This window comes from Aulonocara stuartgranti (genome assembly GCF_965226115.1).
Source record: "Aulonocara stuartgranti genome assembly, chromosome: 17".
In the NCBI taxonomy this organism is placed as follows: domain Eukaryota; kingdom Metazoa; phylum Chordata; class Actinopteri; order Cichliformes; family Cichlidae; genus Aulonocara; species Aulonocara stuartgranti.
Window position 1 is genome coordinate 37,497,096 of NC_138953.1, and position 15,654 is coordinate 37,512,749.

General features: G+C 41.4%; 1 protein-coding gene across 8 annotated transcripts in view; it reads left to right on the forward strand.

Annotated features, from left to right (window-relative positions):
- The window catches only part of lrmp (lymphoid-restricted membrane protein), a 29,810-nt gene that overhangs the window by 1,138 nt on the left and 13,018 nt on the right, over positions 1-15,654 (forward strand). For 5 of the 8 annotated variants that reach the window (XM_082511964.1, XM_082511968.1, XM_082511969.1 and 2 more), the window contains exons 1-20: positions 130-235; positions 1,114-1,829; positions 3,077-3,187; positions 4,014-4,194; positions 4,892-4,953; positions 5,097-5,172; positions 5,324-5,482; positions 5,581-5,698; positions 6,129-6,179; positions 6,340-6,417; positions 6,609-6,665; positions 6,817-6,876; positions 7,206-7,270; positions 7,458-7,551; positions 8,381-8,524; positions 8,672-8,767; positions 9,443-9,594; positions 10,896-11,007; positions 11,948-12,227; positions 13,517-13,569. In XM_082511964.1, the coding sequence (XP_082368090.1) occupies positions 1,169-1,829; positions 3,077-3,187; positions 4,014-4,194; positions 4,892-4,953; positions 5,097-5,172; positions 5,324-5,482; positions 5,581-5,698; positions 6,129-6,179; positions 6,340-6,417; positions 6,609-6,665; positions 6,817-6,876; positions 7,206-7,270; positions 7,458-7,551; positions 8,381-8,524; positions 8,672-8,767; positions 9,443-9,594; positions 10,896-11,007; positions 11,948-12,227; positions 13,517-13,569 (2,610 nt within the window). In that variant the 5' untranslated portion in view covers positions 130-235; positions 1,114-1,168. Of the gene's footprint in view, positions 1-129; positions 236-572; positions 649-1,113; positions 1,830-3,076; positions 3,188-4,013; positions 4,195-4,891; positions 4,954-5,096; positions 5,173-5,323; positions 5,483-5,580; positions 5,699-6,128; positions 6,180-6,339; positions 6,418-6,608; positions 6,666-6,816; positions 6,877-7,205; positions 7,271-7,457; positions 7,552-8,380; positions 8,525-8,671; positions 8,768-9,442; positions 9,595-10,895; positions 11,008-11,947; positions 12,228-13,516; positions 13,570-15,654 lie in introns of those variants that run through there. The other 3 variants (XM_082511971.1, XM_082511966.1, XM_082511965.1) reach the window with 3 other exon arrangements.

Here is a 15,654-nt window from a genome sequence, read left to right on the forward strand (position 1 = left end):
AAAGGAATGACTATAAAGCGAGACTAACGTACTGTTAGCCTGCTACACTGAGTGCTGTGTCCCCTTGAAACCACAGGGAGGGGGTGCTGACTCACTTTTTAGAGTCAGAAACACCCACCGACGTTTTAACTCCTTCTGCCTCGAGCTTCCAACTACCTGTGCGCGTGCTCAGCTTGAGCATCTGGACAGTTGGCCAAACATTTTGTGGCGGATTCGATCATACGAGATTAAAAAGGTAACAAATATCTGCATATGTATGAATATTGAACAAGGATATTTAAAGAGGTTTGCATGTGCATGACTGACTTTAAATGTTCCTATAGCACAGTTTTTTTACGTAGATATGCGTACAATTAGTAGCTCGTTCTATAGATTTAGTATAATTAAATGACGCCCACTTTTAAACTTAAATGAAACGGGGTGTATTAAAAGAACAAAACAAACAAACCTGAAAGCTTTGCTAAAAACACACACAGAGACAAAAAAAACCGCTTTTGTGTATTTTTTTTTAAATCTCAAGCTAACTCTGGAATTAATTGGCTCGTTCTCACACCTGTGCGCCAAAGTAGGTGAATCATCGAATCTGAACACATTTGTTTGAATCTGTTAGCATCATGAGATGCTACCGTTTTACAGCCTTGTAGACTGGTTGGTATATAACACTGTATATCCTCCTGTTACATTCATGCCTTATTAAACTATTTGGGCTTTTAGTTAATTTTAATAGATTACTCTTTCCTTTTAAAAGATATCTTCCTGCTTATTTACCCTTCCTAACACTGAACCTCTAAATATTTGGATAACTTGAATGATCACATAGCTCATTTTTGTTATTTGGTTCCTCCAAAAAACAAGAAAAAAAAATCCCCAGTCGTTCTTATATAACACTATTCACGCTGTAGTTCTATTTGCCCATTATCTGCTTCTAACCTTGGAGTTAGTCCAACCAAAGATAAGCTGTCATATACGTGGTGAATGTGCTATTTATCCAGTGCTTCATGGTGTTATGCTGCTCAGTGTTTGTGGTTTCCCTGCTGAAAAACCTGTTTGATATTGCAAGGTTCTATTTTAATTCATTTTTATCAAAACGGTACTTTCTTGTCCTTTTTTCAGACTTCAGCCTCTCCTCTAGCCAGGAAACCAACATCACACCCTCGCCATCAGCAGCATGGACTATTGCACACCTCAGCCGTCGCGCCGGCACAATCCCGTGGACAGCATCTGCCGCAAACTGCAGACGATTCAGTGGCGCGGTGACCGAGAGCCCAATTCACCTTTCCAGATTCCCAAACTGTCCTCCAACAGTTACGACAGCCCTCAGTGTGGCCTCAGGCACAACTTGGAAGCCATCCTGAAGAAAGGGACCCTCCATAGAGACAACAGGGAGAAGGAGAAAACGAGAGAGATGGGGATGCCGAGCAGAGCAGCTTCCCAGCATTCCTCTGTCCTTCTGACCACACCTTCCACTCCTACATGCAACCGCTCCACACCAGCTAATGTCACATACACTATCACTAGTACTTTGGGGGAGCGGCGATGTGCTGATGGAAGTGATTTAAGACAAGTTAAAACGTGGCAGGGGTATTGTTCGACCCCCACGGGCCAGTCCAAGGACTCCCCTTACTTTACATTCACACGAGGACCTCAGTCAGCACAGCCTGATAGCGAGAGGCCGAGCAGGAGCCCACCTTTGTCTCGTAACTTCACCCAAAGTCGCAGCACCCTCTCCTACAACGTCAACTTCAGTTCTGCAGACAATACAAACCCTGCTGAGTGTGAGCTACCCTACCCAGCTCTGGTTGTGAAAAGACTGTCTATGGGAGATGGAGGTAGGGTGCAGAAGTAGCTTCACTGATCATTAAAACTGTCAGTTGACAAAAATTATCTTTGCACAAAAACTGTTACATCAGCAATAGATCCTCGAAAATGATTGTAGTCACGAAGCTGTGGATTAGAAAAGCATGGAGATGTCAAACTGCAGATTTACTTCTGAATTAAAAGTCTGAATTAAAACCGCTTGTGAACAAACGACCTCAGCAAGGCATGCTTACCAATCGAGCAAAGCAGACTGCCCCAGGGCTTCAGAAGCCTTGCCATGCTTCAGGTATAATATAATAGTTGTGGACTCCTATTGTGCAGGATACACAATGGGGGCAAATGTTAAACTGGATTCTGATTTATTAACCCATCTTTAAAAATAGGTTAAAATATGCAGTACAGTGTTTACAGTACATTAACATTACCTAATCCTTAGTTTCAAAGTAAGCATAAAAAAAGTGATTTTTAAGTGGCAGGCATCAACATGAAAGCTTCAGTGCAAAAATATGTCTTAGAGCCGAGGCTGGCTTTGTTACTCAAAGCGGTACCTCTAGAGGTTAATGTGTTTTACTTCACAATGCCCTCTTTATGCCATCACAGACAGGGTTTGAACAACTAGCACTTTGGAAGTGTGTAATGTTATGTACTGGAGCATCTCTACCTTGTCCTCTGCTGGCACAGTGCTTTTTGTCAGAGAAGGAGCACTCTGGATTTTCCTGCCCAGCATTGGTCCTCTGCAGTCGGGATGAACAGCAGGAGTGACTACAAGAAAATCATGAACTATTTCTTTAAGTCCTTGTCTTGAGGAGGGTGTCACTGTTTTTGTTTGGACTTTCTTCCTCCGCACTGGAACTAAATCAATCAGTAAATCTTGCCACATATCAAACATCGGGCCAGTTAGAATTCCTGGATGGAAGCGGCTGTAAGAGTGAGAGGAAAGAGTGGCAGAAATTTGGCCCAAGAGCTTTTGTTTAGTCACTGGTGCTGGTTCAGAACTAGTTTTCAGACAGAAACTATGTAACATTTTCAGATTTTTGCTTCCAGACGGTTTAATTTAAATTCAAGACTGTAGATTATTAATTAAAAGCAATAATTACTAGCTGTAGTTCTGAAGTGACTTTCCTTTTGTGACTCTGTAATGGATAATGTTTCCTCGTTATACTGTCACACACTCCATGCTGTGCCTGCAGGAAAATGTATCATGTGCTTTCTTTGCTACACAGCTGAATATTCTCTGTGTTTGGTGTGTTTTCTTCAGGGCCTTCAGTTGCCTCCGAAAAAGGGAAGGAGAATATGGCTGAAATCAGTCTTATCTGTGAAGAGAATCTGCTCGACACCATCTTCCATGCTTGTGATACCCAGCGCAGAGGTACGGCCGTATGTGCTCGCACAGTAATCAGTCAGTCAGGCACTAGCCATTAGCTCAATACAGAAGCCTAACAATGAATTTTAAGTCGCTACTTAGCGTAGTGCAACAGTGCCTCTTTTGTACAGACTGCAGAAGTCATTTCTTCAGCTTAAAACATTTGCATAGTATCAGTCCTCTCTGCGCCTTCCTCTTGTGCCTGCTTTTGCTCACAGCCACTCTCACATCTCAGAATGTGAAAATGTTTCTTCTGCTTTTTTACAGAAGCTTCTGTGTTTTCTGACATGTTAGTGATTTTCTGCTGTGACTCATGGTGCTGCATGGATGGCATATTAATAGACAGAGAGAGGGGTTTTTGTTTTTTGCCTCTTTCTTCTGTTTATAAAACCATTTTTAAACAGTTAGACAAACCTAAAAAATATCTTTTTTTTTATAACCACCAAATCTGATTAAATCCAAGGTTGCAGTCTCTTCTTGTGTTCGGGCTACTCAGGTGATTTTCAGAAAAATGGTGCGCAGAGCTTTTTTCTGATTACTGTCTGAAGCTTGTTGAGTAAAGTCGGCACTGAGAAATGTGTGAAACCAACCACCAAAAAGTTAACTGTGGCTCAGTCACTATGGTTACTGCTTTTGCTGCCTACACCTATAACCACAATCTGTCACAATGTATCTGGGGGTGTTTAACTGTGCAAAGAAAGAAAATCTCAACTTGAAATGAACAAGAATATAAAAAGTGTCTTCAGCTTTATGATCAGATAAAGTTCTTTTATATCTTGAACATCAAAGTGTATCTAACGGGTCTTTTTTCTCCCCCCTATTATTTTTCTAGGGAAAGTGTATGTGTCCCATATTGTGGACTATCTGCGTCACACCACCAGTCGCAGCTCTGAAGATAGCGGATTGGAGGAACTTTGCAACATGCTGGATCCAGAACACAAAGACGTGTCAATTGATCTGGACACATACCATGCTGTCATGAGAGAGTGGATCGATGACTGCCGCAACAATGGGTACTAGAAAATGTTACAGTTATATTTCAGAAATATGTATGTCGAAAGCTTTTCAGTTTAAAAAGGAAAAAAAAAGCTAAGGATTTGTTAGGTCTGCAATTTTATGGTGAAACCAATCAGACATTGTGAGATTTGCAGTATGAATGTGAACATCCTGGAGCATCTGATAAGGTGTCCTAATGGCAGTAGGCGTCACATCTACTTGATGCTTAATATTTCCATATATAAAAAAGAAATCACCTTTAAGGCATTCTTGTAGGATGAGCTAAACTAAATATCCACTCACAAGTGGATTTCAGAAAAAAATATTTAGTTTGTTTTAGGTGAAGCCATGGAAAATTAACGTTTTGCATCTTAGTCTGATGTGTGGGCTGGTTAAAGTGACATTGCATGAAGTGAGAGTAACTGCTGCATGACGTATCTTTTTACTGGTGCGTCTTGTTACTGAGTAGAAAAGAAGGGTGTCTTCATCATCATCATCTGACAACGAAGGTTGCTTAGATATAGATAGAGAATCTATCGATCTAGTTGCCTGCTTATAATATTAATATTGACTGTGTGCCAGTCGGAGAGCTCTCTCTAAAATGCTGTCAGTATGTTTGTGGATAAAGTAAAGAGTAGTTAGTGCCTTCCAAATTCTGGCGAAGATCATAAAACTACCTTATCTTAATGTGTTGTCCTCTCTGGTTTATCTCAGGGAACGGCCAACAGAAGATGACATCACCCAGGAATCAGTAAAACTCAGAGACAGCCTGTGTGGTGAATTTCCATATGATCACATACATGATTGTTTTTTATACCCTTTATGTTGTGTGTATGGGTCCAGTGTTGGTGACACCAGGAGCTTAATTGATGTAATATATGTTGGATTGTGATTTTTATTTATTTATTATTTTCCCCAGCCAGGAGGTCGATGTTGTTTAATGTGACCTCAGGAAGCTTGGAGGCATTTGGAGGGGAGGCATCCAGAGTTGAATTGTAAGAGATTTTTTGTGCAATACCGAGTGTTTGTTTATAATGTGACCTGTTACTGCCTATATTTGTCTGTGACCACCTACGCATGCCCTTGATCTATAAAGCTAAGATACATTATGCCTGCATGTGTGTATTTGTGTGTTTTCTTCCTCAGTGAAACATCAGAGCTGGTGTACTGTGTTGCTGACCTCCAGATGAGCAACCAAAAGCTGCAGGAGGAGGTAAAAAAGCTCAAGCAGGTGGTGGAGAGCATGGAGGAGAGTAACCAGAAGCTTGCGGAGGAAAACGAGGAGCTACACAATCAAGCAAAAATGTAAGATGCTTTTATGCGCATGTAAACATACAGAACACAGACACGGTATTAGAGCAGTCACAGTAGTAATGTCCATTTGTACTTGTCGTCTTTGACAGTAACCAGCAGCTGGCACAGAAGGAGAAGATGTTGAAGGAGGAGGTGGAAGAGATGAAGGCCAGTCTGAGCTGTACGGAGGAAGGCAGAGCCCGTGCCTCCGCACACAGCAAACATGTGGTGAGTCAAAAGTGTTGAAATAGAATCGTCTTATTATTTTCTTTTCCGCTGCCTTGCAGCAGTTTTCAGTCAGTTATGGTAGTTTTATGAAACTTGTGAGTTTTTTCTTTTGTTTTAAACTGAGCACTTTCTTGTTTGAGATCTTTTTAAATGTCTTATTTGAAATCAGTTTCTCTTTAGCAAACAGGTGGTTGAAATATGGACAGCTGGTGTTAATATTCAGAATGAGATCTTTTCTGATTGGATGATAAGATTTATTTGCTATGTGCAGGTTTGTATACAGTATGTACCATAACTTGTGAGGACGCATTTATAATAGTAATCTGTAGTTTAGGGCAAACACTCAGAATATATAACAGAGCCAAACGCAATAATGGCCTATGTCTTTTTAATGTTTATTATATTGATTTTATTTTATTTTTTTATCCAGGAGAGAGAGAACCAGAGTCTCATCGCTAAGATTGCTTCTCTTCAGGAAGAGGTGATGATTATAGCACAGTTCACAGTGAAACGAATGACCTTGCTGCACGCACACCAGTAGCACTCAGCAATTCCTAGCCCTCTTGCGTAGTATAATGTCACAAGTTTGTTCATGAAAGGATGTGTCCAGCTGCTCTAACTCCCCTCTGATGGTTCCTCAGAACTTTAAGGTCACTATGGAGACAGATGAGCTTCAGAGGAGAATAACGGAGCTGTGTGATATTAACGCTGACCTTCAGGTACCTTTACTGTAAAATATACTTTTATATTTTGAACTGTTATTTTATCTCTCTCTCTCTGTGCTTCACTCAAATATGCCCTCAGTTCTGTATTTGACGATATCTGCAGCGCTCATTGTATTTCTGTTTCTGCCATGTTTAACTTGCTGTGCTTTCTTTATATTATGTAACTGCTCTTTTCTTGTCCTCAGATGCAGATTCACTCTTTTGACGCAGTCATTAGTGAAAAGGATGCAGTGATAGTAGAGGTCAGTACCTAATCTTGTTGAATTTTTATTTTATTGTTGCTGATTATCTTTAGAATCTTGCATAATGATATAAAATGAGTGTTTTTTGGGTTTTTTTGTTTTGTTTTTTCAAAAAACTCCCACATTTTGTGTCATTTGCATTCTTATACAGAAAAGCAGACAGATAGATGAGCTGAAGGCAGCAGTGGAGGAATACTCTTCCATTACAGAGGTTGGTGTGCTCAACATCCTATCAGCTCTTGAGTTTCTACCTTGCTTGATTTTTTTTTTTTGTTGTTATTTATAGACAGAAATATGTCACTGAAGACAAAAAGCCTTCAGCGACATATTCCTGTCCTCTGTATTAGTCATCAGTGACACGCTAGCAGTTTGGTGTGTTGGGTTCAGATGTGGGAATGAAATCACCTGCCCTCTATCCAAACACGCGCCTCATGGCCCGCATGTTTATTGTAGTGTAGAAAGGGTAGACTGCACGGACTGCCTTTAACTATCTAATGGGTTGGGATGACTCATGATTGCGTTATCTGTTGTTGACTCCAGCTGCTGAGGGTGGACAAGAACAAGCTGGAGAGGCAGATGCAGATGATTCTCCCAGACTTGGCTGGGTGAGTGAACCACAAATAACCTGAAAATAGAAATTTGAGTTTAAATGTTTAGACTGAGGATTGAGGGACAACTAAGACAAAATGGATTGAAAAGTTTTATTTTGTGTGCACATTTCATCGTCACTTTTTCTATTAAGTGTCTTTTTCTTAACCTGAACATCAATTCCCTTTCTCCTGTCTCTTGCAGGGCTAGTCTTTCTTTGTCAGTGGCTTATCGGATGAACCAGAGCAGCTCGGGATCCTTGCAAACAGAGCTCGCTCTGGCACAGTCACCACTGGAGGTCAGCACTCTCATGCTCTGTCTCATTTATTCATCTTTCTTTTATGCCTTGTATTACTGCCACTTCTACCTGCTTTCTGCTGCTGCTTCATTAATGTATCCATCTAGTGTTGTTTTAGCTTGAAGTTTGATGTTTACTCTTATTTCTTTGCACAATGTTTTCAGTATCTGGTCTTTTGCTTCTGATAGTGAATGAACTGTTCTTTGATGATTAGTCTTTTCCAGAGTGTCTCACATAATCGGTACACATTGCAAAGCAACACAAACCGCTGTCCTAACATCTGATGCAGCCATTCACAGGCCGCATACTTAAGAGACCACCTTCTTTAATCCGTAAGGCCAGCAATGTTGTGGGGATGGAGCTGGACTACCTCAAGGTGGTGTCGGAGAGGCGGATGCTGTCCAAGATAAAGACAATGTTGGATAACACCTCCCACCCACTCCATGACATGCTGGTCAGTCACAGGAGCACGTTCAGTGAGAGACTGAGATTACCGAAAAGCACCACTGAACGACACAGGAAATCATTCCTGCCTGTGGCCATCTCCCTGTACAACGCATCCACTTAACACACTGGTTACTGCTACAACTACACATGTTTCTTTTCCAGCTATTTATTTATGAGTGACTTATGTATGTATATATATGTATATATTGTACTATTCTTAGTTAGCATGTTGTCTGTCTTGTCTTAATGTTGGTTTATAATGGAGCACTGTAACAAAAAATTATTTCCCCCAGGGATCAATAAAGTATTCTGATTCTCTGCAATAATAATTTTTAAGAAAGCCTTTGACTTGTTCATATAAATCTATTGCCCCTGTCTACAGGCTCCCCATGGAGTTGACTATTTGTCCACTACAAGCTTTGCCTCCCCACTGGATGAGACTCTGGACAGGGAGGTGCTGCTGATGCTGCAGGGACCCAGCCCTGAACACATGGCACTGGAGTTCAAAAACCTCATAAATAAACTGGTAAACCAGTCTCTCTTATGTTGTATAACATTCAGCGTTTTCATTTCTAACCACCTATTTGGAATTTGAGGTGTAGAGATGAAGTTGAGTTGCTGAGGGTTGTGTGATCCTGTCTTGAAGTATTCCTCTTTCACTTTTGTCTCTCAGAAAAGGGACTTCAGAAAAGAAACCGACTCTGTCTTAACTTCAGTTAGAGTTTTGTTAGATGACCACACACAGACAGAAGGCGACACCAGTCTTCAGGTGAGATACACTTTTACATTCACATTTTGAACTTTACAGTCAGCATCAGCCTAGCTATAATGCTGTCAGTGTTGACCACAGAATAAGTGTCTGTGTACATTTCTGGGTCTGAGTAATTCAAGTCTGCAGATGGCTATACTTTTTAAAATATGAGTCATAAAATTATATAAATTATTCTTCCTCCACCTGTTGCTCTCTTTTTTTCCATTTATCACAGCCTATCTGCTCTTTCTATCCTTCCCACCCACCATTTCTGGTCTCGAGAGCTCTCACTTATATAACTCTCCAACAGGCCCCATCCAAGCAGTGCTGTTTAGTCAGTGTTTTACTGTGAGCACAACCCACTTCCCCCTCCTCTTTCACTCTTTCTGTGTCTCTCTCGCTCACTCTCTCTCTGTTTCTCTTCCCCCCTCCTCCTGCATTGTTGCCACTCTGCATTCATTAGCCACGTTCTGCCATAAAGCAGTAAACATGCCAAATGAGACAGAAATCATTAGTGTACCTGAGCTGTGCCAGTGTGTGTTTTGCTGGTTCTTCAGCGTGCTAGCTGTCACGGAAAGAGTTTGTGTCAGTTAGGTGTCACAACTTTTGGGGGCGTAAAAGACACCCAGCTATTAAATCTGCGGCCTTTTTACTCGAGCGAGAGGCTCACCCCTCAGCCTCATCTTCCTACAGACTGTGCAGGCCGAGCTGGACGCACGTAGGGCAGACTGGGTCCTCAGCCTGGACCAGCTGGCCCAGTACACTGACTCACTGGAGAAAGAGCTGATCAAAATGGCCGGAAACATGAGGAGGTCCCGCACTGAGATCCTCCACCTTTCTGTCAGGTGAGTACATCTTTGCTGTATGCGCTGCCTGTTCATGTGTAGCTGTGCATGTGAAAAAAGGTGGGCAGTCAGAACCGAGCGATCCGTTAAACACTAACGGCAGTTCTCGTTTTGAGTCTGGTATGAGAGAGGAGGTGGATGAAAGATTAATGCCAGGGAAAATCGATGTAAGAGAGCAGAATTCCAGTGGATCTTGTGGCGGCTAATCAAAGACGACTTGCTTTTAAGGTAGGGAAACTTTTTTTTTTGAGGCGGAGTTGTTTTGAGTAGCCGTGATCTCATTGGTTGGATTAAACACTTATAGGCAGAGCTAAAAGGGAAATATCCTGCTAGAAAGTAATACTGGCACCACTGAAGATAATGAAGACTACAAGCTGGTTAAGCATAGCAGCGTAATCACTGATTTAAATGCAGTCTAGACATAATGAGTTCCCAAGGTTAGCTGATTAGACTAGCTGACCTATCTGCATAGGCTTGTTAGGATGCTTACAAGACTTCAGGTTTTGTTTGCTTCATGGTGCTTTCCTGGTAACATGTCAATTTTAGCTAAGCTCTACTTTTGGGTCATCTGAGCAGTGTTTCTAAAACCTTGATTAGTCTAGATAAATAACCACACACACAGAGTACTCAGACCGCTGCAGGTGTCACTGAGGGGGGGCTCTGCTTGTCCAGGCTCTGTTTCAGTTGGGCAGTCAGTTGTTGTAGTGAATGGAGGAAAGACCCGTTAATCATCCTGACCTCAGTGACCATGGAGGGCCTGCCTCACTAAGTTGGGTCTGGGCCATTCCTGGATTGTATTCTGACTCTGGATGGATTTGTCTTGCATTCTACGCGTGTCTGTTGATGTGTGTTCATAGAAACGGCCGTCCCCTTTGGATATATATAACAGGGTTTGGTCTGGTGCACCACAAGACCAGAGGGAGAGAGCTGGTCAGACTGTCCACCTGGGATTTAGAAGCTCAGCTGTCAGGGTGATCTTGTTTGGGGGTGGGGGGGAAGAAACTGCAGAGGGCTCACTGTAGGTTTAGTTCTGGATCACTTGAAAATCTAGACTGTTACAGACTGAAGGAAGCATTACTGGGCCAGTCGGAGAACTGGCGCTGGTCACCCTGGGCAACAGAATGGGACACTGCATGGGCCTGCGGATTGGGTACAGTATGTCCGCTGTACTTTCTACTAGGATCTGCTTGCATGGGCTTGGATAAGTCTTCAGACAGTTTAGATGTAGCTACCCCATCTTTTCTTGTTAAACTAATAATGCTTGAGCTGTTATTAATGTGGCACCGTGTAATTGCATACAGGGTGCAGGAGCAGGAGAACCAGAAGCGGCAGCTGTGTGAGGAGCTCGAGCAGCTAAAGACCCCTCAGGATAGCAGAGAGGCCTCATGCCAGACACCTGCACTAGAAGAGGAGGTCAGAAAACAGGGGATGGGGCTCATTATGCTTTATTTTATTAAGTTTTATGCCATAAACGATTGCAGACCCTTGCTTTCACCATTCCTAGAAAAAATCTTCATCTATAGTCTGTGTGCATAATTATTTGCATATTCAATGAGTAAGACTGAAGTGTGATGTACACCATCTGACAGATCACTTTGCACTTTTTAAATCCTCTCTCAGCTGGGGTTAGAAAATAATCAGATGTAATAATATATATGTATGCTCTTTTTACATTATTACCAGTAACCACAATGTGTGTGCATCACTGGAGAGACAGCTCGCACTGTATTCAGACAGATGGAGTAGAGATAGTAGAGGAGAGCTTACTGCGAGCTGGCGACTGAAGTGGACATGTGCACCCCCGCACATAAATACACATGCACGCAGAATCAGATGCAAGCACACACCTACGCACTGCTAATAACACGCTGACGCATACTTGAACATTTCCATTCCAACACCATTGTTTTACTCTAAAAAGGAATATGTGAGGTGCTGATGTACCTCACACAAATGCATATGTGTATATGTTTATACAGCAACCATATACATGCATACAGTAACCAGGCTGTCCATAACAAATAAGCTTTAAGTTTTAGATATTTTACAGGATAGCCCTGAATTAAACCAGGCTGCTGTGGACGTCTTCTACATCAAGCTGGCATGTTTGAGAGCTTTTCTTACTGTAAATACTGTATTTTGTTTTATGGTGATAGTTCTCATAATACCTAAGTGTGTAGTTTGTTTGACCAGAAGCAGCAATAGCTGTACAGAAACTTGGCATCAAAAAGATTTTTTTTGTAACTGTAACTATGCCACCTTCAGTCCTCCAGATGTTTTTTTTTTTCTTTTTTTTACTAGAGTGGGTTTTGAAATGCTTCTGCAAATTTCACTTTTGCATTTTTATTTTTAGGTTGGAGATGACTTGGACTGGGACGAGGAATTTGCTATTCAAGATTTCCTTAAGAATGAGCTAGCAGAGAGAAATTGCCAAGTACATGACGGGCAAAGAGAAGAGAGGCTCGAGGAAACGGGAGATAAAATAACAGACAGAGGTGAAGAGGAGGACGCAGAGGAGAGGTGGACAGTGGTGGATAGCGGCGGGGAGGGAGACGTGAGGGACACATCAACTCCGCTGTCTGTTGTCACAGTGGAGGCCCAATCTGGGCAGGGCACAGTGGGAGAAGGTCGAGGTGAGTGAGGACAAGAGTTAGGCATAACGACAACTGCTCACGCTTTAAAGACTCACAGGGTGTTGATTTTGAGTTGGTTTTAAACAAGAACAAATATTCCTCGTTATCTCAAGGAAAGTTGAGACCTTTGAGGAGTTTTCCTTGAGCCCTTAATATCCAGTGTTCAGCATAACTGGCCCAGAGCTAACTGGAACCTCTTGGCCAAGCCAAATAGAGCTAAATATAGTTCAGTATTTTTCTAGCCTTGCTGTGACCCATGTGTTCTCCCTCTTCCTAGCTCTGGATTAAATGCAGGAGAATCGACTGTTTAAAAATGAAATATGAGCTAGCGTCATGGAGCACGAATGTGATCTGATACATCCTGTAAATGTTTAGCAAGAAAGTATTGAAGCAATTGTTTGAATGGGAACTTTTCCAATCTAAAATTATAGCTAATGATTTGTTAATTTGCAAAACTCTAACTGAAGTGTTCTTCCAAGCAGAAGTTGTTATAGACAGCATATTTTATCTACACGGAGGTTGTTTAACCAGGTTATTGATTTGAGAACATTTACAGACAATGCCAATTTTTTTTCAGTGACCTTGAATTCACATATACCTCCAGTGACGAATCAGTCTACGCTGTATATGATAAACTCTTAACAGATTACCATTGTCTTTGAGTGCTGATTTATTTGTGCGTGTGTGTGAGATAAACTGGATTATTCCCCAGTAATTCATGGGAGTCAGCTACCTTTAGAACCAGTACAGTACTCGCTCACTGTCTTACTGTAAGGATGCTCAATCTCTGAGGCCATTCTAAGCAGACCCCTGCCTTCTATGGTTGTTGTGGCCCTGGGCTTCTAAAGGTTCAGTGAGGGAATGTGTGTGTGTGCGTATGTCAACACAGCACGAGAAATCCTCTCTTCCTCAAGATCCTTCTATGGCCAGGTGTGTGACTGGTCTGAGGCCATGAAGTGAGCACAGTAATCCCCATTCCTCTGTCTGCATGAGCGGTTGGCAGGCCGAGAAACAGAAAACAAGTGTGCAAGTGTGGTCATTAATGCCACCTTAGCCATGGATGGTATTTTAACCCCTTTGCCCCTCCCTCGGCTCAGTTCTTTACATAATAGACTGTCTGACCTTTTATGGCGACAGTGCAGTTGGTTTGTGAATTAACCCCAGGATGGATTTGACAGGGCTCTGGGTTCTCAGCGATCAGCCTCGTTGTTTTGTCATTTTTCTCAGCCTCCTCCTTTCTCCTCTCATTTCTTTGTTTCATTTTTTTTCTCATCTTCCCTCTGTCCCAGGTTCTGCAGCCTGTAGTGAGTCAGAGCCAGAGGTGACCTGTCAACCTTTGCAGGTACATTGAAATTAGGTGCTCACTACATTTGAATTTGAAGGTCATTTTTTAACTTTTGCTCTTATTATGCTTGATCAAAAGATTCACTTGAAATGACACAACTTGGTTAACAGGCTCTAATGTTAAGTTATGCTGAAGCCAAATAAGAATACATCTTGGTGGGATGTTGCAGAATGAAACCCCATTTAAAAAAAAAAAAAAAAAAAAAAAAAAAATAACAGGTTTTCTTTCCTTGAAACATATTTGTAATCAAGATTCTCAAATGTATTTTTAATTAAAATCAACATGGCCAAATTCATATTTGATGGCACATGTGACAAATGGGTACATAAGTATGTCCTATATCATTAGATGTAGCTGTTAAAAGAGATCTAAAAGCATTGCCGTGGAATTTGGGATCGCCTTAGCTGACTAGCTAAAACTGAGACTGTTGCTAACACTTTAGCATCTGAAACCTTTGATTACCTAGAGCAGGGGTGTCCAACTCCAGGCCTCGAGTGCCAGTGTCCTGCAGGTTTTAGATCGCACCCTGGGTTAACACACCTGAATCGAATGATTAGTTCATTACCAGGCCTCTGGAGAACTTCGGAAATGCTGAGGAGTCATTAAATCAGCTGTGATGGATCATGGACACATCTAAAACCTGCAGGACACCAGCACTCGAGGCTTGGAATTGCCTACCCCTGACCTAGAGTAATGTGACCTGTCTGAATACCTGCTCAGATTTTGCTGTTAAGAATACATGTCCGCCATTCAATAGATGGCTTTCTTTAAAGGGGGTAAACTAAAAAGATTTTTTTTTTCTAAACTATCTATCTGAAGAATGTGGATTGTGAAATCAATTTACTCTGGCTGTCTTTCCTCTATGACTCCCCACTCCACTCTCAACTATTACTGATGTTGATCTCTTGAGCAAGACACTGAATCATCAGCAACTCTGCCAACAGTAGATGAGACTTCAGCAGCACGGTTCCATTAAGCTGATTTGATGCTTATTGCACCTTCCACGGTTCATTTAAGTTGTTAATATTTAATTTGGCTGCAGTTGAAAATATAACCATATCTGTCACATGCGACTGCAATGAAGTAATATAATGCTTCATATTATTAACAAACTCAGTTTGGATGACCCAGCATCAGTTGGCAGTGGTCAACGGCAATAATAATTACGCAACTAGCATTTGTGACAATCTGTGGTGTTTGAAGTTTTGCAGAGGTCATTGTCGGCATATTTCTGTCATATTAACTGTACGGAAGTAACTTTCTGTTAAGAGCAGTGACTCTTTCATTGAAGTCTACCTATTCAGGGATCCTTTTGACTTATTAAATTTCAAGGTCTTTAGCTGCAAATAACTGCTTTGAATGTGCTGAAATCTCAGTTTCTTCTGCCTGTCATTGACGGCTGTCTCTAGTTTTTTACTCCACTAAATAAGAATTTATGATGTAAGATATTAAACAGTGTCTCTGCCTTCCTTTCCCTGTCCTCTTCTGTCATTTGCCTACCAAATTGCTCGTCACATATTATTCACAGCCTCTACATACAGTCAGCAGTCTGCATGCTTGTACAGAAACTGCTTTTTTAAATTTTATTTTTTTAATAAATATAGGTTGTCACTGATGAAACGCTACGATCACACTGATGTGAAAGGGAAAAGTAGCTATAATCTTGGTGTCTTGCACTTGCTTATCTTGCATGTTATGAATTCTTCCCACTTGCTCACTGTTTAATTAATTTCATGCCTGTGAGGTTGATAAAACCAATTTAATCACTCATCAATGCTAGCATTATGAAAGTGATGTTTGCTTTTGAATTTCTATGATGATGACAGTAATTGGGGGTCTTTCCAGCAGCCCATCAACGATGGGGCAGACTCTTTGTGCTTTCTGTCATCTGTAAGATTTTGTTGACTTATGTAATGTCTCCTCATTTGACAGAGATTTGTTTCTATTGACTGTGTGCCTGCTGTTTTAGTATATGGTGTGTGCTGTTTAGTGTGCTGCTTATTTGATCTTTTCACTCCTTTTCTCTTTTTTTGAATATTTGTCAATATTTCTGTGTGCGTGTGTGCACTTTTTTTTTTTCTT